Source organism: Eleginops maclovinus, chromosome 9, assembly GCF_036324505.1.
Source record: "Eleginops maclovinus isolate JMC-PN-2008 ecotype Puerto Natales chromosome 9, JC_Emac_rtc_rv5, whole genome shotgun sequence".
Taxonomy (NCBI): Eukaryota; Metazoa; Chordata; class Actinopteri; order Perciformes; family Eleginopidae; genus Eleginops; species Eleginops maclovinus.
Window position 1 is genome coordinate 9,075,258 of NC_086357.1, and position 21,853 is coordinate 9,097,110.

General features: G+C 38.6%; 3 protein-coding genes across 7 annotated transcripts; all 3 read left to right on the plus strand.

The window, feature by feature from the left end:
* The first annotated feature begins 245 nt into the window (after positions 1 to 245).
* LOC134870165 (alanine aminotransferase 2-like) lies at positions 246 to 9,248 on the plus strand. 4 transcript variants are annotated; one of them, XM_063892226.1, is made up of 11 exons: positions 246 to 528; positions 1,545 to 1,634; positions 3,065 to 3,173; positions 3,257 to 3,390; positions 3,849 to 4,092; positions 4,888 to 4,967; positions 5,602 to 5,738; positions 6,150 to 6,324; positions 6,443 to 6,598; positions 7,352 to 7,464; positions 7,822 to 9,248. In XM_063892226.1, exons 1-11 carry the CDS (start codon positions 421 to 423, stop codon positions 7,922 to 7,924), a joined length of 1,449 nt encoding a protein of 482 aa, XP_063748296.1. In that variant the 5' UTR covers positions 246 to 420; the 3' UTR covers positions 7,925 to 9,248. The 4 variants fall into 4 exon arrangements, with proteins under 4 accessions (XP_063748296.1, XP_063748298.1, XP_063748297.1 ...); XM_063892228.1 differs by having other exon boundaries at positions 7,419 to 7,464; XM_063892227.1 differs by lacking the exon at positions 1,545 to 1,634.
* An 831-nt stretch (positions 9,249 to 10,079) lies between these two features.
* LOC134870166 (alanine aminotransferase 2-like) lies at positions 10,080 to 16,724 on the plus strand. 2 transcript variants are annotated; one of them, XM_063892230.1, is made up of 11 exons: positions 10,080 to 10,242; positions 11,476 to 11,565; positions 11,668 to 11,776; positions 11,898 to 12,034; positions 12,945 to 13,188; positions 13,263 to 13,342; positions 13,439 to 13,575; positions 13,997 to 14,168; positions 14,664 to 14,819; positions 15,078 to 15,190; positions 16,148 to 16,724. In XM_063892230.1, exons 1-11 carry the CDS (start codon positions 10,144 to 10,146, stop codon positions 16,236 to 16,238), a joined length of 1,428 nt encoding a protein of 475 aa, XP_063748300.1. In that variant the 5' UTR covers positions 10,080 to 10,143; the 3' UTR covers positions 16,239 to 16,724. The 2 variants fall into 2 exon arrangements, with proteins under 2 accessions (XP_063748300.1, XP_063748301.1); XM_063892231.1 differs by having other exon boundaries at positions 14,697 to 14,819.
* A 450-nt stretch (positions 16,725 to 17,174) lies between these two features.
* LOC134869131 (proproteinase E-like) lies at positions 17,175 to 21,520 on the plus strand. The gene is made up of 8 exons (XM_063890571.1): positions 17,175 to 17,289; positions 18,215 to 18,303; positions 19,061 to 19,158; positions 19,251 to 19,376; positions 19,987 to 20,123; positions 20,374 to 20,516; positions 20,603 to 20,755; positions 21,458 to 21,520. The coding sequence occupies exons 1-8, from the start codon at positions 17,250 to 17,252 to the stop codon at positions 21,473 to 21,475; spliced, it is 804 nt and encodes a 267-aa protein (XP_063746641.1). The 5' UTR covers positions 17,175 to 17,249; the 3' UTR covers positions 21,476 to 21,520.
* Positions 21,521 to 21,853: the final 333 nt, after the last annotated feature.

Genomic DNA, 21,853 nt, shown 5'->3' on the forward strand with positions numbered 1-21,853 from the left:
TTTTTGAAATATTTCAAGTCTTTAAAGTTTGCTGAAAGAGTGCAAAAATAAATTGTTGATTACCAAAAATGTGTCTGTATTCGAAACGCATCTAGAAAGCTATCATTGGAGGAGACTTTTTCACCTTTTTGATTTTCTGGAAGACTTGTTTTTACAGTTGAGGTTCCACATGTACAAAGTCCAAGTTAGATAGAAGGTTTATGTATTGGATTGCAGCAAAATATTAGCATGAGGGATTACTTATCCATCGGTTGAACTGACTGACAGAGAGAAACTGGTGAGCCATCTAACCTCTCCTGCATGCACAACGACTTTTGCTGGGGAGTGAATTTGCCACATTCCGCTGCAACAACAGCCTCAGATTATAAGCAGTTGTAATTGACCAATTCGGATCCTAAATAAAATCATTTGAGGAAAAAAATGATGAGTTCCCTGAAACATGTGAACCCCACGGTGAAGGGGATCAAAGAGTCAGCACACAGTGTGCTGCAGAGTCTGGCTGCACACGTCACACAAGAGATCGCACAGGTAAGTACTGCTAATGTGTCTTTATTTATCTTCAGCTCACACACTCATCTGTGTATATTGAAGAAATAAAGCTGTATAACTTAATGTTTAAGGGGACAACCTGTTAGTTAAAAATGAATAGATAATGTGATGGAAACTTCTGGAGCAATGGCGATGAAACTTAGAGAGACACGGGGAAAGCTGGAACTTTGATGGCAAACACTGAAGGTTTGTTATGACGTTAAAGGCCGGAGAATTGACAAGACTTTTGCTGCTGCCACAAGTTGAGCGGTTGCCCGACCAATTCTGAAGATCTCTACTACAATACGAGGTTTTAACTAGTTCAAAGTGTATAATCAACATTCTACATCAGCGAGACTAGAAAAATGTGGATCCTCAATCTAAGTAAAGCTATCATACATGGGAAAATAATGTATGTCAGGGAACCTAAGTTCCAGATGAGGAGGGCTACTAGATGTCCCTAAACTATCTCATATCAGCGTGTGCTCGGTTAGAAACGGGCAACAACAAAGCGCCCAAGCTGCCCCTCCTTAAAGGAGATTACAGCAACCCGAAGGCCAAAGAACTATGCCATGGGAATAGAGACAGAGGAAGGAGAACATTATGAAGTAGGTCAAAGGTTAAACACCTAAGCTAAATGTTCCCTAACAGATACCACTATGAAACTTCCCAAGTTGGTGACTTATTTCAATCACATCTTTATGTTTGAATCCGGAGTTACTTTATGTTAGCCCTTGTTTATTTATGATGACGACTGCATTAAAAAAAAAAGATTTTGGCAAATGCAAAGATGTACAGTAACTTTAACAACTCAACCAAACTTTGTCATTAACAACCGATTCACACCAGAGCAATATAAATACAGTGTAAAGGGTTAAACAGTTTAATAGAACTGTAGACTTTTTCAGTTCCCACAACCTATAATTCAAGAATATTTGAAGAGCTATGGTTGGTTTTTTGGGTCTACAATCCAAGCTAGACCTGACCCTTTAACCTGTGAGTGTGTTCTCCTGTAGGGGGTGCAGAAACCCTTCAAAGGGGTGATTGACATCAACTCAGGGGATCCCCACAAAGCAGGCATGAAACCCATCTCATTTGTCCGTCAGGTTAGTTTTATCATTTGAGATTTTTTTCCACACACTTTTAAATCTGTTCTTCATGATTTGGATGCTGTCAGACTTTTAGAAATATCTTATTAAGTTCTTAATTAAATGTGCTTATTTGTTATTTAATTTGTTTAAATGTCCATTTGCACTACGTTAGGAAAAGTCACGTGGTACCTATTTGGTTATTTTAACTTCATGACCTGTGTCAAACCGTCAAATATGATGATAAGCAAGCCCAAGAGTATCCAGGCGGTCTACCAATTATGTACTGAACAAGCCCACCCCTGCTTAGCTTCCAATATCAGACAAGCCTGGGCCTGTTCAGGGTGCAATGGCCCTTGTGGTGGAAACTTCTGGCTGGAGAATTGACAAGACATTTGAGGTAGGCACAAGTTCCCACAGCGGTTGCCAAACCAATTCAATACAATTGAAACAAAGGCTGTCAAGCCAGGCCAAACATTTTCTAGATTTACAAGCTTACACAAAATATTCCCTAGCGCAAGTAATAATTGGGCAATCACGCTAAAAGGTGATAGAAATTGCACCATTGTTTTTTAATCCCTTCCAGTCTTTTTGCCAGTTCCCGGTTCAGTTCCCGTAAGGTTGTAAAAATATAAAATACTACTCACATATCATTGTCCTGTGACTTATAGATACACGCTTTTACATTTTAATGAATTAACCTGAGACTGTGGCTGAAGGGATAAATGTTTGTCTAGCAAACAAAGGATTGGTTGTGTCTGCATCCTCTGCAGTACATTTTTTAAGTGTACTTTGGCAAGGAAGGCAGAGAGAGAGAGTTCTTGACAATTGAGCTGCCGCGCCGGGCAACCTTCCACACTGCTGCCTTTGTTATTTTTTTTTAATAAAAATCCCCCAAATTATTCAAAAGCATATTTTTGCAAAAAAGTATTGAAGAAGAAGGATCCCTTAGTCGTCCCACAGAGGGGAATTCACATTCTGCATTTGACCCATCCTAGTGTTAGGAGCAGTGGGCTGCCATATGTACGATCCCAGGGAGCAGTGTAAGGATCAGTGCCTTGCTCAGGGACACTGGCACTGAGGTGGTCTATCCGGGACTTGAACTGGTGACCTTCCAGTTCCTAAGTCCCTATGGGCTTTGCCACCCCCACCAATGCTATATTCATTGGGGTGTAAAATGCCAAACTGACCATGGACACCTGGGTGCAAATGGAATCTGCCTTATTTGTCTTCATCCTTGCATATCTTTATTTCAGTCACTGTAATGAAATATTACCTTTTTTATATTATATATTTCTGATCAAACACATCTTGTTGATCCTTGATTACTCTCTGAATAGTCTGTTGTGTTGGATTTTGTGTAACCATGTACCGGGATATTATGTTCTTTGACAGTCATATAAATCTTCTCTAGCTCATTGCTCTGAATAACGCCCCTTTAACCTCAGGTCTTGGCTGTTTGCCTGCACCCTGAACTGCTGGGAAACAAAACTCTTCCTTTGGATGTCAGGCTGAGGGCTCAGAGGCTCCTGGAGGTGTGCGAAGGAGGAAGTGTTGGTAAGCACTAGAGAAAACACCAATCTCTTTGACTATATAATGGCAGGGGACTATCATGTATAGCATGTTTGATCCCTCCACAGGTTCCTATACAGACTCATCTGGCATCCCTCACATCAGACAAAGCATCGCTGACTTCATCATAAGGCGCGACGTCGGAGTGCCTTCATATGCTAATAATGTATTCATTTCTGCTGGTTCTCAGAAGGGCCTCATGGTATGAATAACTGTCTTTACATTATTATCACTTTTCATTGTCCAGATACTCTCTGAAACTATATTACAGAACAGATTTTTGAAAGGGAAGATGAGAAAAAAGTGTTGATGTGGTTCAAGGAGAGACGTTGAACTTAATCATAGCATTTTGCCCTCCTGAAAGAAGTGTTTACAACCTCTTATTGTACAGGTTGTTTTATGATCAGTTTTAGTTTTCCCTGTTTTATTTTGTCAAGATCTGTCTTTGTCAGGCTGGAGCCTTAGGACCCGAACAATTGAGACCCGATCCATAATTCCAGTGGCTAGCTTGATCTGAAAATGTCATAACCGAAAAAAAAGCCAACAAGTTGTAAATATGTAGAATTATGCCTCAATGCTCAGAATACAACATGATGGAACAGTTAAGCATATCCCTTATCAACATTCAATACGTTTTGTACACTGATCTGTTGTGTTTAGGTGATTTTGAAGCTACTGGCCAGTGGGGAGGGGGACACTCAGACAGGCGTGTTGACCCCGATGCCCTGCCCTCACACCCTGCCCACACTGCTGGATGATGCCGGGATGACCTTGGTGCCATACCAGCTGATGGAGGACCAAGGCTGGGCTGTAGATCTGAGTGAGCTGCACCGAGCTCTGAAATGTGGTCGGGGGCACTGCAATCCCAGAGCCATTTACATCAGCAACCCAGGAAACCCCACAGGTAACTACATGCTCACAGTGGTGGAAAGTACGATTACTCATGCACTCTACTTTACTTTTTAAAATGTTATAATTCTACTTTATACTTTATTCAGCTTTGGGTCAAAAACATGTGATAACCTTTTAAATTAATGCTTCTCTAATGTTTTAACAGAGAAATAACAGTTTTCTGGTTAAAGTTATTAAATATATAAATAAAAAAACACTAATGTTGTTGTCACTAGTGTAAAACAAGAAACTATCAAATTCAAAGTCCAGTTTATTGTCAGAATTTCCACATGTGTTTTACATACAGAACATTGAAATACCGTTTCTGGCCGTCCCACAGTGCAAATATAAACAAGAACATATAACATAAAAAGATAAGAGCCTAGAAAAAAAAAGGGGGGGGATTCCCCTTAAATATGTCCCAGTATGTCGTATCAAAGCAGTGTTGAAGTGCAGCAGTACTGTCTTCTGTCCACACCCATACCTGTTTTGAAACCGGTTTGGTAACTTTTAACATTGCTCTGTAGGCCGGTTTCAGCAGCTTGATGCAAATCATAATGTCATACATAATGTCTTTCACATTCTGAGGCAACTTTTATATTTAAATTTGATCCTTTATATACAGTACATACTTTTAAACACAGGACTTTAACTTGTAATGTGGTATTTGGACATCAATGTATTGGTATTTTTTAGTAAGTAAAGGATTTGAATACTTTTTCCACCACTGCATATACTAAACACATTTATGCCGTACGTTTAAATGTCCTTTCGGTCATCATATTGTGTTGCTGTTTTGTCCTCCTAGGTCATGTGCAGGACTGGAAATCAATAGAGGAAGTGATCCGCTTTGCAGCAGCGGAGAGACTCTTACTGATGGTCGATGAGGTGAACCATATCTTTAAGGTTTAACAGAACACATTGCAGTCTTCTGCTTAAATAGGCTTTCATTAGTGTGATGAAACTCTTGGACCGAAGAACCCGAACACAAGCAGTACACAGGAACGTTTGGAACTGAAGTCCGACACTGAAAATGTATTAGAAGCTTCAGTTAGATTCTGTACTCTCGGCCAAACGAACTCTGAGATATTCTTCCCTGAACTGCTCTTTTTCCCCACAGAAAGTTGTTTATCAGACTTTCCATCAGAGAGACACAACCAGTTAGGGTTCTTTAAGAGAAGCGGGCTCCAGAAAGCCATGTCAGATAAGAGTTACTCTTTGACACATACCACACATTCAGTCTATTCATTAAGGAAGAAGAGAATATTTACAACCCTGCTCTATTTATATTCACAAGTAAGGAGGAGGTAATATTTTAACACAGCTGCTTGAGAGAGCCTGAGGAAATCCGTGCTAAAAGTATCTTCATACACTATGGTGTCCAAGCCCAAAGGCCAAATGCCGGCTTCCTGTGTATGCAGAGAAACACGAACTGAGGACAGAAGTGGATAATTAATGGAAGGACACTAGTAATAGAATTCACCATTGATTATCTATCTGTTCCTTTCCCACTGCAATCCAGGTGTACCAGGACAGCGTGTATGGACAAGGGAAAGAGTTTCTTTCCTATAAGAGAGTCCTGTTTGAGATGGGCAAAGAGTACTCAGAGACAGTGGAGCTGGTTTCCTTCCACTCTTTATCCAGCGCCTGCATGGGAGAGTGAGTTCTGTCTCCTACACTTGTAATTTTGTGAGCCTGGATCAGAATCAGATTACGTTTAGTAGTCCCACAGATGGGAAATTTACAATATCTTATTGTATGATATTTTGATTATATTTTGGTACTGTGTTTGCTGAAAGTATTAAACAACAATTCACATACAGTACATGCTACCAGGATCCAAATGATTCCTACAGAAATCCATAGGGTAATCCTGGAAAGTACTCTGTTCTACATGGTCCTGCTGAAAAGTCGGCCCAATTGACATAACCTGCTGATCAGAGAGTTTAACATTTAAAGCAGAGAGGGAGAATAACACCCTAAATTCAACAGGACCTAAATGTCAAACCTCTTTCACAAATGTCCAAACAGGCATGAAGTACCCTAATAACTTCTGCATCCGTTTCCCAGGTGTGGTCTGAGGGCAGGTTACATGGAGCTGGTCAACATGGACCCAGAGGTGATGTATTTTGTTGATACAATGCTGTGTACTGATATCAGCACTCCAGTTACAGGACAGCTTGCTCTGGATCTCATGGTCAAGCCACCAAAACCTGGAGACCATTCCTATGACACATACACGCAGGTGACTCTTTGTGCTTATACGGTATTAAAGTTGTATAATTTCCCCATATGGCTGATACATGTATACTCTAGGTCCTTCTTCTGTATTGTATTTCTAATTACTCTTTTCATATTTGAAGGAGATTCTCCTCATTCGGGCCACTTTGTCTCAGAATGCTCAGCGGGCTCATGAGTTCCTAAATGATTTACCAGGGATGAGCAGTCAGCCAGCGATGGGGGGAATCTACCTTTACTCCCGCCTGCATTTACCATCTGACATTATACAGAAGGCTAAGGTGAGCCTTCCTATTTATGATGGTTAGACGATTACACCATGCAATTATGAGGAAATTTGATTTTACTTTTATATTTTTATTATCAGGGCAAAGGGCAGTGCCCAATACAGAGGCTGTGACATAGTATACTACAATAGTAGGGATAGAGAAAGAGGTACTATTGACAAACAACACAAAAAAGCAACAGTAAATGAAAAGGATTAAAAAAACAAGCATACATTTGTGTTATTATAAACATGGAATAAATTAGATGGATGTGTATACTTTGTATTATTGTAAACTGCATTTTATAATGTGTAAGAGTGGCTTCTATGCAGCCTTTCATTTCCTCCATGTATTTTTCATTATTAAAACTCAACTTGAAATATATTTGCACAACTAACTCTATATTTACTTTTGTACAAAATCCGACTGTAAAGTTCCCTCTGGAGGGGGTTTCTCTTCCACATTGAACATCGAAAACTTGTGAAATCATAAAATGACCTTAATAGGGCCCCTTTAACATCTTCAGCAGTGTTAAAGGATAGAGTAGCAATATTTAGGTGACAACAATCTGTTGGTCTTGGGACAAAATGCTATTTTAAGCAAAAATGTATACTTAAAATATGAAGTTGATTAACATTTAAACCATTTTAAACTCATCAGGTATCATATTCTTTTCCAGGTACTACCAGCTTGTTGAAAATGCAAAAAAACTAAACACCTATAGATTCATTCTGCTAGCAATAAAAACTTTCGCCTCTCTGCTCTCAGATAGTGGAGGTGGAGGCAGATGTTCTTTATTGTCAGATGTTACTTGAGGAGGAAGGTGTGTTTTTAGGTGCAGGATGTCAGAATGGGGAGACAACTGGAAACCACTATCTGAGGTAAAGACATTGCACCTTAGTTAGGTATGTTGCATTTTCTCAAAAAGTGAATATCATGCTTTCTCTGTCTCCGTCTCTGTCTCCGTCTCTGTCTCCGTCTCTGTCTGTCTGTCTGTCTTTCTGTCTGTCTGTCTGTCTGTCTGTCTGTCTGTCTGTCTGTCTGTCTGTCTGTCTGTCTGTCTGTCTGTCTGTCTGTCTGTCTGTCTGTCTGTCTGTCTGTCTGTCTGTCTGTCTGTCTGTCTGTCTGGCTGTCTGTCTGTCTGTCTCTCTCTCTCTGTCTTTCTCTCTTTCTCTGTCTGTCTCTCTCTCTGTCTCTCTTTCTCTTTCTCTCTTTGTCTGTCTCTGTCTCTCTCTCAGGTTATGTATCCTTGTTCCTACTGACACCCTGGAGAAGGTCCTGGCTCAACTCGCTTCCTTTCACCTTCGCCTCATTGACAAACATCCTCCCACTGACAGATGAATGAGGGGCAGAGACAAGAGGGACACATTGTGGCCCAACATGAAGCCCTGTGAGAGAAAACATGTCCTAAAAAAGGATCAAGCCATTTGCAGATCGAATCGTACTTGGTTTCTTTGCTTTACTGTTTATGTAACAATTTTCCCCTAAAAAGACTCTTCTTTGACAAATGTATTCCTATTAAGATCTAAAAATGCAATATGCATAATAAAAATGTTATGTTGGTTTTGCTATGGGATTCTTCTGCTTTACTAAAAAAGCTATAACAAATCTGTAGTCATTCAATTTTGAACCATTTAACTTTCCTGAAACTACTCCTACAACTTTCAAACCTCTTATCCCTCTTGTTTAGTTCGCCTGGTCTTTTTGTGTAATAATGCTTGTATAACCTCAATGCTGAAAGGCATAATCAAGTTATATAGATATTTTTATTCAGGACAAACTAAACTATCAGTGTAGGCGGTTGAATCTTACAGAAATGTATTCATACCACAAAGAGAACATTAATTTACAAGCCTTTGGACTTCAAGAAAAGGATCAACCATACCTGCCTTCGTGAGGCTACATATCATAGGATATTCTGTGGGATTCGGCAGTCAAAACATTCCATTAAACACTTTTTGGTGATTGTGGATGGTACCAACAGAAGATATGATTTACAATTTCTTTAGGGAGACCATAACAGGTGTCACAAGTTTATCCGAGCAACCCTAAGGGAGCAGTCGAAATGCTTTTTTAAACATTTCCGTTTAATGCATGTGTTTGTAGCAATGTGTTCCTGCAAAGCATGAAGATATTCACTATCAGAGCTTGCATTATGAAACTAAATGACGTGCGCTGCATTTTCTCTAGAGTGTTACTTAAAGTAAAAGTGTACCACAGTCCAAAATAACTCTGAGATATACTTTTACAAAGTACAAAAGTATAAGGATTCAAAATAATCTTAAAGATACATTCTCTGTGACCCCTTTCAGAAATATGATATGATAATAATTGTTATTGAATTCATTTGATCATCATGTTATTGTTGCAGTCTGTAAAAGATAAGCTTTGTAATTGTGTATAATACTATATATTCTGCCAGGTAGTTTCTGCATTTTAGCAAAGGGATAAAACAAGTTTATTTTATAATTAACTAGAATGGCACCTGGAGAGCACACACTTTTTTTTGTTGTTGTGTAAAATATATTCAATTATCTTGATGTTATAAGTCGTAGTGCAACCAGAAGTGATTCACAATGTTATCCTGTTTGCTGTAATACAACATTTGGCAAATATTTAATAACTTGCTATTGAGTGGAATACCTATAAAAAACGTCCAAATCACCTTGTTGGTTTTGCAACAATTATTTTAGAACTAAAAACCACTTGACACACCATCTCCTGTTGGTTATCTAATCAAAATGACGCAATATAATTTGTTTTCTAAGTAGGGTTGTACATTTTCCTACAAAAATAATAAGCTACCATGTTGTGTGAAGCGTAATTTGTGTAAATTAAGTTTGGTTTTTGAGTTAGCCTATTGATGCTGCAAATTCGAATCTGTAAATATAATTCTGACTTTATCAAACTCGAGCCAAATCATCAGTCTAACATACCGAAACGAGTGTAACTTAGTTGATTATTTTGTGTTATAATCGGAATTTCACCTTAAAGTTATTAACTACCTGCAATGGAGTTAAAGCTTTGAAGGGGAATAAGCCACTATTAGACCAGATGAGAATATCTGGATGGTCAGAAGTGATTTGTGGACATGTTTATGGATTCTAAAAGAAGAACAGAACGTTTATACTGGACACCTTTGGTCTTTTTACCTGTGAAAGGGTACCAATGAAAAGTACACGTCAACGTCTTTACCACAGCAGTAAATGTTGTTGAGGATGTGGTTTTGGTGTTCATGTGAACAGGACATTTAACCAGGTGTTAAGGTGTAGGGGGTTCCTGGATCAGTACAGAAAACACCAACAGAACTTCTTTGAAACACACGTCAAGCCTTTTCTTACAATATAAGTAAGTAAAGTAGGATATATAAATCTACCTCGAAACTGAACTAAAAACAAAGTGTACATAGTTGCTCATGGGTTTTGTCACGATAACTATTTTATGCTGTTTTACTCCGCTAGAGGTGGTTTTTCTGACAGTCGGTGCCCTCCCACTTGCTTCACAGGTTTATTACATCTCGACGTTAAGCTTCCCATTGACAGGTGATCCGTCAGACAGAAATGAGTTCGCTTGAGGAAGGAGACCCCAAACTGCGGGGGACCAGAGCCCCTAGCCGGATGCAGGGCCAGGCTGCACGTAGCACCGAGGAGAGCACCCATGTGAGTCCCAGCTGACTGTGATTCACCTCAAGGACATACTGTTTTAGTTATTTCCTGAAAGTCCGAACTAGTTCAACTATTTAACGGCACTTCTGAAACGTTTTTAATTTACCCTTTGAGAAATGGTTGGGCAAATCATATGAAGACGTATTCAGATATGTTACTGAAAAGTAAAGAACAAGGTTAGATGCGTAATTGAAAATAAAACAGTACGTTAACATACATTTTCCACGAATTCGACCGATACATTACTCATGAAAATCGTGTCTTTGACAAGGTTGACAACGAACTACGCTCTAATTGTCACTTAAAAACGCCGTCGCCGTGTGCACGATAGGCACATCTGTCGAAATGTTCTACGTTTATCTGTCGTTACCGTTGTCGTGGGCACGGGGCCTTAGACAAGTCGACAGTCGCTGTCTTCCAACTTCAACATTTGTGTATCTGCAGCCTGAGTAGAAACAGGTGGCATGGACCTTCCAGAAAGTGCAATGCCAAAAAGACTTTATGAAGCATGGAGCCTGCCCATCAGGCACTTGCAGAGGATTTTAGAGGTGCAGGGGCCAGAATTCTTAAAAGGGCAAGCCAATGATGTTGTTTACTCATTAAATGGATTTAGGCCTGCAGTGCATGTTTATTGTGTATGTGTGCAATTTTGTATTCTTGCATTCTTTCACCAAGGCTTCGGTGCTCTCCACTGCATCAAATAACCTAGAGGGAGGGTGGCTAAATAAGACATTTTTGACGTGGGCCTATTTTTTGGTAATTTAGTTTGTAACAGTGCATCATAGTTTTCAAACGGATCCGTGAAAGTAAGTAGCAACAGTTCAATATATTCTATTTAGCTTGTTTTAAAGAGCTACACCGGTAAATCCTTCTTTTGTGTAAGGCTATGACAAAACAATGTATTCTTCTTTAAGGACTTTTCTTTCAGTATTTTACAAAGACTTGTACTTTTCCAATCAGACTTTCTCACATACATTTCAGTTACTAATTACAATACAAAATAAACGGCAGGAAAATATTAGAAGGATAAATATGCACTCAATGACTTCAAACTTTACTTATTTACTTTATATTGTTACAATACTAAATGTCCTGGGTTCAAATTCCCTCCAGTGTATACACTTACTTACTCTATTGCAGGAGCTTTACTATTATAGTGCAGGTGTAAGGTGAAATAAAACGTTTTTTAAATCCTCCCGCATTTATGTGGCCCTATTTATTCCTCAGGAAGCTAAGAAACCCTTCCAGCAAGTGATTGATGTCAGCACAGGAGATTCCCACAGGGCCGGGATGAAGCCTGTTTCGTTTGTTCGGCAGGTTTGTTACAAATCTGACCTGTGTGTGTGTGTGTGTACTCTCCTTGTGACCAGTCTGACAGGTACTCTAAGGTAGCCTGTCTCCATCTGTTGCTCTTTGCAGGTTTTGGCAGCGTGTGTCTACCCGGAGCTCCTGGATGAAAATAACCTTCCTCTGGATGCCAGGCAGAGGGCACATAAGCTTCTGGGGGCCTGCACCGGAGGGAGCGTGGGTAAAAAGGAATACTACTTATTCATTCGTCCAGGCAACAAAATGTTTTTTTTTAATCAAATTCCTTTGACTGGGAACTCTCCTTTAATGAATGATGATTTATTAATTATTTTCAATGGTAGGCTCATACTCTGCAACAGCCTATGGAATACCATATGTCTGTAAAAGTGTTGCGGAGTTCATCATGAAGCGAGATGGTGGAGTGAGGTCAAACCCAGAAGACATCATCTTCGCCCCTGGCTCTACAAAGACACTGTTGGTATGATGATATGATTATTAGTGGGATTATTTAGCGATGAAAGAGACATCTTCGCATTTTGCATTACAAATAAATGTCCGTAATCAGCTTTGAAACACAGTCCACGGCTATTTTAAAGTCAGCAGCCTAACGATGGCACTGCTAACATGTTGATGTTTACTATGTTCACGTTCTCAGTTATGTGTGTTAGAGTGCTAACATTGGCTAATTAGCGCTAAACACAAATCCACAAAAAAAAAAAAAAAAAAAAATCTCAGTGGAGTAGTCAAAGGAATTGAGTCTGTGGGTTACATGAATGTTTGAACTTTATTTCATGGCAATCCATAGGTGTTACGACCACTTTAAACAAACAAAGGTTATCTCAACTAGAGACACTGGAAACCAAAAACGTGTAAAAGATGAACAGAGTTTATTAGAAAAAACTAAACTTTTAACACAAATAACTGTACTGAAAATTCAAAGAAACAGAAAAAAAGTATTGGCCATCCCAGCCAAATCAACCAATCAACCAATCAATTAATCAATCACATTTTATTTATGTAGCCCAACATCACAAATGACATATTTGTCTCAGTTGGCTTTACAGTTTTTATATTGTCAACCTCACAGCTGAACAAAAGATGAGGAAGCCACTTAGCCTACCTTGCCTTGGGCCAATACAATCCTCTAACCTACATGACAAGAAAAAACAAAACCGAACCTCATAAATGAAATACCAGTGAACAAAAACTAATTGTTCTCATGCAGGGCCACATAAAACACTGTATGAGATTCTGTAAAGATTAGTAATTGTTGTGGTCTTTTCGTGGCTTGTCAGGTCACACCTGTTCAGGTACATATTGCCACTGTGTAGTAGGCTAATGTTACATTTCATTTATTGTAATGTTAATGTGTTAATGAATGTGTTCAGATGGTTCTGCACCTGATGGCCAGTGGGGAAGGGGAGCACTGCACAGCTGTGTTGACCCCGATGCCTTGCCCACACACCCTGCCCATGCTGCTGGACATGGCTGGATTGATTTTGGTGCCTTACCAGCTAATGGAGGACAGAGGCGGGGCTGTAGATCTGGAGGAGCTGCACCGAGCTCTGGAGACCACTAGAGGGCGCTGTTCTCCCAGAGCAATTTACATCAGCAACCCAGGAAACCCAACGGGTAAAAGAAACCCAGATACATTTACTGATCTCCCAACTGTAATCATTGTTGCTCACTATTATATGTCCTTCTAGGTCATGTGCAAGACAGGAAATCAATAGAGGACGTTATTCGTTTTGCTGCAACTGAGGGCCTCGTCTTGTTGGCTGATGAGGTGATTGATTACAAGTTTAACAGGGAAAGTCACTTTAAAAGTTGTTCCCAATTTCACACAAGCTCCCTTTTCTCATGTCTTCCTAAATCCTTCTAGGTGTACCAGGACAGCGTGTATGGACAAGGGAAAGAGTTTCTTTCCTATAAGAGAGTCCTGTTTGAGATGGGCAAAGAGTACTCAGAGACAGTGGAGCTGATTTCCTTCCACTCTTTATCCAGCGGCTGCATGGGAGAGTGAGTGTCTTAAAGAGGACATTTTGTTCTGATATTCAGGTTTATTCTTGTATTTTTAGGGTTTTTTTTATGTCTGCGTGCTAACCCAAGCCCTAACCCTTATGTCCCCCTTACTGTAGTCCATCTATTGTTCTACAAAAAGCTTTGCATTACTTAATAGCAAATCCTTTCTGCAATGAGACAGAGGGCCAAAGCTCCCTCCTTGCATATCATCTAATAATCACACCAAATCTACATATAGATTCTAGACATCCTTATCTGGATGGATCTTATCTTGACATCAAGACACCCACAGCCTCCTCGGGGCCCGCCAAGTGTGAAGTTCTCCACGCCTCTCAAAATATTAAAATATTACACAGCAAAAATAACATATTTCTTTATGTGTAATAACATTTTTCCATGACACCTTGTGCTTACGTAGGTGTGGTCTTAGGGGAGGGTATATGGAGGCAGTTAACCTGGATCAAGCCGTGCTGAAATATTTGAGAGGCTTGCAGGCCTCTTCCAGCCCTCCAGTTTTCCCACAGCTGGCTCTGGAGGTCATGGTCAATCCACCCAAACCTGAAGATCCTTCCTATAAAACCTACTCACAGGTATTGGAAAAACAAATCCTTGTTTCCTCCAAAAATATTATTGGTATTAGATGTCTTTCACAGAATACTGCTGGTAACTATAAACAGTTATATAAATGCACCACAATAATAACTCTATTTTTAGCCAAGGAGGAATACAGCTCAGTCAGCAAGATATTTTACACTGATTTCAGGTAGTTTAAAGTGTAAATTGTCTAAAAGCAGATGAAGGCCAAAACAATATAGTCAAATTATTATTTACAATTTTTGGTCAAATAGATGCTCACTATGGTTAAGAAAAGCTTCTCTCTGAGAGAGGCACGTTTTTCCCAAAGCACCCTCCACCTTAAAGAAGTGAGCCTCATTCAGATGTGTTTGTGAAGACACACAGAGTTTACTCCATCACAGAGTGGGAGTGCGTAGGGGTTGGTTTGGAATTGGGCTTCTATGTTGCTCTGTCACTATGACAGTCATTACTCATTTTACAACTTCACTTAAAATAATGAATACTTGCAGGAGATTCTTCACTCTTTGACAACCCTTTCCCAGAATGCTCACCGTGCTTGTGAGTTCCTGAATGATCTACCCGGGATGAAATGCCAACCAGCGTGGGGGGGAGTGTTTATTTTCCCCCGTATGCATTTACCACATCAGATGGTAGAGGAGGCCAAGGTGAGGGATCATCACCACTGGACCTCAACCCGAACCATTTTATAAAAGTTTATGGCTGTTTTATTATTAATATAAGAATATATTATTCTGTAAAAATGATAGCATATTAAATGTTAAAAGCAAAACGTTTTTTTTATGTCTTTCATCACAGGAAACGCTGATGATAAGAAACATTATTAACTTGATTAATGTTGTGCATCATATCTTATTAAGCATTGAAAGGTTTTAATAACAATGGGTCATGGTGATTCCTTCCAGGTGTTAGGAGTGAAGGCAGATGTGCTTTACTGTCAGATGTTACTGGAGGAGGAAGGTGTGCGTTTGGGCGCTGGCTGTGAGAACGGACAAGAAGATCCAAACTACCATATCAGGTAAAAAGAAAATGCCTGATGCCTGTATGTACGCATGTGTTATTTAAAGTGGCCGTATCGTGCTCATTTTAAGTTCATATTTGTATTTTGTGCCTCTACTGTGACATGTTTTCCTGCTTAATGTTCGAAAAGGTCTTTATCTTTCTCATACTGCCTGTGCTGTAGCATCTCTTTTCACCCTCTGTCTGAAACCAAAGCCCAGTCTGCTCTGATTGGTTAGCTGGCCAGCTCTGTGTGAGTGTTAGTGATGTCATTCTTTCATGGAGGTAAACAATGCAGGCGTTTCAGGCAGGGAGGGGGAGTGTGAGTGAGGGCCTCTTTAAGTGTCAGATTATCAGAGTAAGAACATTTAAAAAGAAAAAGAGGACACTGTTGTTGTTTTTTATATAGAGGACATTGTTCTCAAGTACTTCATTAAAGACTTATGGAAAGAGAGAGCATTATGGACTTTTTGTGACATTTTTGAAAGGTTTGTGAAAATATGGTCATTTTAAAAAGTGTGCTATATGCATATATACTAACTAACTTTGCCACAGAACAAATGTACATGTTATTTGTTTGTCATGTAAATCTATCACTATTTATTTATTAAAAATCCTCCTCTCCTAATTGTAAGGAAAAATTACAACAAAATACATTTTCCAAGATTCTTTTCTTAGAATATGTCACTAGGAGAACTCTTCAAAGCCCAAAGCTTTGTGAATATGAACCTAACACATTTTGTAAAGTGAAAACATTTTGGAAAGTGTTGGAAAGTTCAGATCATTCCCATAACAGTGTTGCATGGCAGGGTGATAGGGAGTCATTGTTCGGCATTTTTATCTTCCATTTTTTAAAATTTAAGTCCATGTTTTCTACTCAATTCAATTTATGATTCTGCCCAGGTCACCAATCGTTCGTTCTTTAGGCTCATATGTGTTTTCATACATGGTAATGCAGCGTTTTCGTTTCCCTCAGGTTGTGTGTTTTGGCTCCTCCCGACACCCTGGAAGAGATGTTGGCACGCCTTCAAGCTTTCCACCTGCGCCTGCTGGAGAGGTTTCCCTGAGTCAAGGACATGCACTCAGGGGAAAAATACCAAATCCTGGTTTATTAATAACACGTTTTTATTACTGCTAATTGTTGAAAAATAATTCTAACTTTTTTTTTAAAGCTTCAGACTAACTTACTTCATTACTGTATTTTGACTTGTAAAACAGAGGATGTAAGCAGTCCACTGATAGCTTTTGAATATTTCAGATTTATTTCACCATTTTAAATAAAAAAGCTGTATGTAACTTTGTTTTATTTTCCTGAAATGCATCCAAGGCATATTACACTGTTTTTCCATTAAAATCGCAACATTAAATTAAAAAAAAACTTTAAAAAAACTAAATCATACGTACACTATAAACCATGTGAAAATACTCTACTCTAGGGCATTCAAAGCTTTACTTCAGGAAAACTGAGGACGTTTCATTAGATGTAGTACTGTACTTGCATTTGAGGATTGTTGTAATGAAATACAAAAATAAAATCACATTTGGACAGTAAACCATCGTGGATTCTTCTTCTCTGATATCTTTCAGGTCCCACACCAAATAGTCTTTTAAATTGTTGTAACATCTAACTGCAATATTCTTGTTTTCACTCTCACCCCATTGTAGTACTCCCCGAAAAGTCTAATACTTTGTCACATTTCTGTACCTGTGTTGTTTTTTTCTTGCTCTGCTGCGGTTACGTAAGGAGAGTTGAAACAGATGCTGGAGGGAAAATAGATTCCCAGGTCACAGGTGTGTGTGTGTGTGTGTGTGTGTGTGTGTGTGTGTGTGTGTGTGTGTGTGTGTGTGTGTGTGTGTGTGTGTGTGTGTGTGTGTGTGTGTGTGTGTGTGTGTGTGTGTGTGTGTGTGTGTGTGTGTGTGTGTGTGTGTGTGTGTGTGTGTGTGTGTGTGTGTGTGTGTGTGTGTGTGTGTGTGGTTGTTTGTGTGTGTGTGTTGTGTGTGTGTGTGTGTGTGTGTCTGATCGCTGTGAATTTTTAGAGTATAAAAGCCATATACCAAACTTAGACACTCATCCAATCATGATGAAAGCAGCCCTTGTCCTGCTGTTTGCTGCCTACGGTGAGTTTCATCCACTTGTTTTAAGGGGTTCATATTTTTAAGAGCAAACTTGAGACCCAACTTTTTAATTTGGCTTTTAATTTATGTTTTAATTTTAATTATATTCAGTTTTTAATTCTATTTAATTTACATTTAACTATTTTTTTTGTTTTTTATTTATGAATTTATTTGAATCTTGTTTCATTTATTTCATTATGATTGATTAATTTAACTGTTCAAGGCTACAAAAAACAAATAATCTGAATTTATTCTTTATTCCTTTTTTTTTGTATCAACTTGTCCGTCGAAAATATTCAGATCAACAACTTGTGAAGTCGGCAATGTTTTTCCTTTAAAATCTTGTTTGCTTGATTGGTAATTGTAAATGTCCTCAAAAATGAATGTGATTTAAAAGTGTGATTAAAAAGCAAGTACGGCTCCGGCCTTAGTTCTTCCTCTGGCACTCAGTCCCTTTGTTCCTATTGAAGATTTAAAAAAAAAAATATATATATATATATATATATATATATATATAACTGTAGTCTAAAAGGTGGAAATAGTGCACTTGTATGGCACTATTTTAGTGGCGGATTAATCCCAGTTTGGTGCTCGAGTGAGAATTTTTACAGGATGTTGTGCGTCGGATTTAGCCAGCCACATGTAAGACCTCTGTCTTTGATGAATTTTAACCAGCAGCAAATTGTTGCAAATTTATATTACATGTTTGCTCTCTTACCAAAATGCACAGACGGACAGGAGACATCGTTCAGACCAATACATTACCTTAGAATATGTGACTTTCTGCAGCTAACAAAGTTAGGATAAGCAACCTAATCACAGACAAATGTCCCGAAGGTCAAAATGGTGATACAGCAAGTATAACAGCTTTTAGTATTAGAGATGAGCTGTATCGCCTCTGTAACCTCTGGTTCTCTCTGTGGCCCAGCTCACGGGTGCGGCGTCCCCAGCTATCCTCCTTCTGTGAGCCGCGTTGTGAACGGGGAGGATGCTCGACCCTACAGCTGGCCCTGGCAGGTGAGTCAATGATGATCAGTATATTTGACGTATGGTATATATGAACTATGACGGGATAAAGATCTGCCATCTAACAGATTGTTTTCTGTCACATCTCTTAAATGTTTCTGTTGTATTGTGGACAGTGCAGCAGATAAATGAACAGGTCTGCTAAGTTCTGTGTGACTAATGACAAAGAATAACCCCTTTAAAACTAAAAGAGTTTATTAGCAAAAAAGGTAAAGAACTGCTAGTTTTATCGTTAAAAAATGTTGTCTATTCTATAGTATATACTCAGCATATATTTCATGATAAATCTTAATTAGAAAACCGAGCTCTCAAATACATTCATTTCAATATTTCTGTCTTAGCTTAGCACACATTTGAAATACTTATGTGAAGTATCTGAAAGTTGTACAACACTTGGGTAAATACATTTAGTTACTTTCAAATTAGTGAATACAAAATATAAATCAACAAACATTTACATATATTTATAGCTAATATAATCCATCAACAGTATATTGTCCAGTTAGCTCCTCTTTTACAAGCTGTTACAGTATGTACACATTCATTAATCAATAATCATAATCCAGTTATTTAATAAATATGATTCCTAATGGGTCATTTGGCTTAATGAGCAATCTTAAAATGTATATTTATTAAGTTCATTTGGTACTTACTTTGTGTATATTTGATGCCAAAACCTTTGTACTTTAGTATTTTTAAAGTTCAGTATTGCTACTTTTATACTTATACTACCAACCCTGCTTCTCAGATCTCTCTGCAGTACCTCAGTGGCTCCACATACCATCACACCTGTGGAGGCACCCTGCTCTCCCCCGACTGGGTCATGACTGCTGGTCACTGCATTGGGTGAGTTTACCCTCTTTCTCTGTTGTCTGATGTGAAATGTAGATTTAGGCTAAAGTGTGTTACTTTTTACACTATATTTACCTGTGTTTCAGATCTCGTACCTACCGTGTGGTGATGGGCGAGTATGACCTCACCAAACAGGAGAGCAACGAGCAGATCAGGAGTGTGGAGAAGATCGTGGTTCACCCTAACTGGAATGAGAACTGCCTGTCCTGTGGGTAAGTGTGTGTGTATAACTCCTACACACTTTTGTTTTATCCTGCGTTTTACATTTAAATATGCATTGATTGTTTTTTTGGTTGGCCACTTGGAGACAGATAGACTTCTGTAGAGTGACTTGTAAATGTTTAGGTCAAAAGTAACTTCAGTTTTGATGTCCTTGGCTAAAAGAGTGGGCCAGGAATGAGTCCCAAAGAACAACTATTTTACCACTTCCGGTTACTCATGTTGAAGTCAAAAGTCTTTTGTTTTAGACGCTTGAAATAATGTCTTTGGTAAAGCTAAAAAGGATTTCATTATTGGTTCTACAATTTAGAATATGCCTGGAAATTAAAGTATATTTATAGCTCCTGAAAAAATTAAGAGACCACTCCAAATTGTTCTTAAATCTTTATCTCTAAATATATGGAAACCATTCCAGTGTCTGTTGAATTCCAACACAGAGAAAAATTGTCAGTAGTTTATAGAATACAATAAATAAAATAAAAAAATTATCTAACTCAAAGACATATCTATGAATATGCTGTACATATGCTGTTATCATATTATTATGTTATTTTGTTTCTTATTTCTCTCCTCTTTTTTCAACATGATTTTCTTATTGTTTAGCAATGACATCGCGATGATCAAACTGGCCTCCCCTGTCGTTCTGAACGACAAGGTGCAGCCCTCCTGTGTACCAGAGAGCGGAGAGGTCGCTCCTCACGACAACCCCTGCTACATCACCGGCTGGGGAAGAATTTACAGTCAGTGTTTGAAACACATTTTAAAAAAGAGATTTAAAATGGCAGGTTTGGATTGAGATTCAAGAGGATTGAAAAAATACAAATAAATTCAAACTACTAACATTTATGAGTAAAAAAATGCAGGAGAAATGAAATGAAATTCTTCAAACAGGGCTGCTAGCTAGTTTAAAAATAAAATATTCTCTCTTCAAGCAGTTGTGACATCACCTGGCGATGTACTTGGTTTTTAACTTGAATGCTCTTCCTGCAGGTGGAGGTCCCCTTGCCACTAAGCTCCAGCAGGCTCTGCTTCCTGTGGTGGGCCACAGTGTGTGCAGCAGCAGTGGCTGGTGGGGAAGCACTGTGAAAACCACCATGATCTGCGGTGGCGGTGACATCCTCTCTGGCTGCCATGTATGCATGGCCCCCTTCACTATACCACTTGTTAATCACTGCAGGTTAACACTGTTGCTTCACTTGTCTTCTGTGTGTTTCTGCAGGGAGATTCAGGCGGCCCTCTGAACTGCAGGGGTAGGGATGGCCGCTGGTACGTGCAGGGCGTGACCAGCTTCGTCTCCTCTCGAGGATGCAACACCCTCATGAAGCCCACAGTGTTCACTCGCACCTCTTCCTTCACCAAGTGGATCAGTGACGTAAGTATTCTTCACACAAATTTGACAAATTAAAGAACAAAAGTGTTGGGATACCATGAACGTCATTAAAAGCAACACCCTTTTTGGACCTCAACAGGGAAGATCAATAAAATATATTTTAGTCCAAAACTTAAAAATAAAGTAATTTATAAAATGTTGGATAACATTGGATGAGATACAACATTTGTACTTTACTGATCCCAAATTTGTAAATAATTGAGTTGCCGCAGGGGGATTGCTCAAGTTTAAAATTAAATTGTAAAACCATTACAAAAATAGTAAATATATACACATATCAACTGTACAAGATGTAAATCTAAAGAGCATATGTGGAAAACACAATTTAAAATATAAAGATGAACACCAACCAACAAATGAAATATAAACAAAGGATTCTATATACTGTGCATGTGTGCAAAGTATTCACAATTTTTAAATTCAAATAAAATAAATTAAATTAGAGCTCCGGAGGTGTCTTACGTTGTAGATCCTAAATGACTTATGTTCAGAGAAAAAGTGGTACAAACCAGTTTATAGACAATGTACAAAATAACAAGGCTGTAATTATAATACAGTATATAATGGGGGAGACACTTCCGAAATAATCATCAGCAAGCGTTATCTGGTTATTGTATAACGGTGTTCACTCCTTCTTCCATTGCTTTATTCAGTTGTGATCTCACTTTTTTTTCAATCTTCCAGACAATGCTGCAGTACTGAAGACCTGGAGCCTTTTAAATGTCAATAAATCAACTTAATCAACCACTTAACGTCTCACTTGTCTTTTAATTTCCTTTTTATAGTGCAGGCAATAAACCCCCAAGCTGTACTGTCAGTATTTAGACAAACAACTGATTGTTCTGTTGAGTAACACTACTCCAAAATTGCAATGCACAAAATGGAAGACAGGTTTACAGCCGGGGGAAATTAAACTAATACTAATACAGTATCTAGATTTTCTATATACTAATTATTCTATCCATGTCAGTTTACTTTGAGTTCCATGTATGGTATACTATTAGCGGCCAGATATATTTAATTAAGTACCGTACTCAAGTACGTTTTTGATTTACTTGTACTATACTTTTTCACTTTATT

What these genes read in the sequence shown, in the direction of transcription:
- LOC134870165 (XM_063892226.1), top strand. Translation starts at nt 421, where the DNA reads ATGATGAGTTCCCTGAAACATGTGAACCCCACGGTGAAGGGGATCAAA. An exon ending in CAACCCAGGAAACCCCACAG is followed by an intron (nt 4,093 to 4,887) that starts GTAACTACATGC and finishes TTGTCCTCCTAG; the next exon opens with GTCATGTGCAGGACTGGAAA. An exon ending in CCTATGACACATACACGCAG is followed by an intron (nt 6,325 to 6,442) that starts GTGACTCTTTGT and finishes TCATATTTGAAG; the next exon opens with GAGATTCTCCTCATTCGGGC.
- LOC134870166 (XM_063892230.1), top strand. Translation starts at nt 10,144, where the DNA reads ATGAGTTCGCTTGAGGAAGGAGACCCCAAACTGCGGGGGACCAGAGCC. An exon ending in CCTATAAAACCTACTCACAG is followed by an intron (nt 14,169 to 14,663) that starts GTATTGGAAAAA and finishes GAATACTTGCAG; the next exon opens with GAGATTCTTCACTCTTTGAC. An exon ending in GATCCAAACTACCATATCAG is followed by an intron (nt 15,191 to 16,147) that starts GTAAAAAGAAAA and finishes CGTTTCCCTCAG; the next exon opens with GTTGTGTGTTTTGGCTCCTC.
- LOC134869131 (XM_063890571.1), top strand. Translation starts at nt 17,250, where the DNA reads ATGATGAAAGCAGCCCTTGTCCTGCTGTTTGCTGCCTACG. An exon ending in CCTACAGCTGGCCCTGGCAG is followed by an intron (nt 18,304 to 19,060) that starts GTGAGTCAATGA and finishes CCTGCTTCTCAG; the next exon opens with ATCTCTCTGCAGTACCTCAG. An exon ending in CGGCTGGGGAAGAATTTACA is followed by an intron (nt 20,124 to 20,373) that starts GTCAGTGTTTGA and finishes CTCTTCCTGCAG; the next exon opens with GTGGAGGTCCCCTTGCCACT.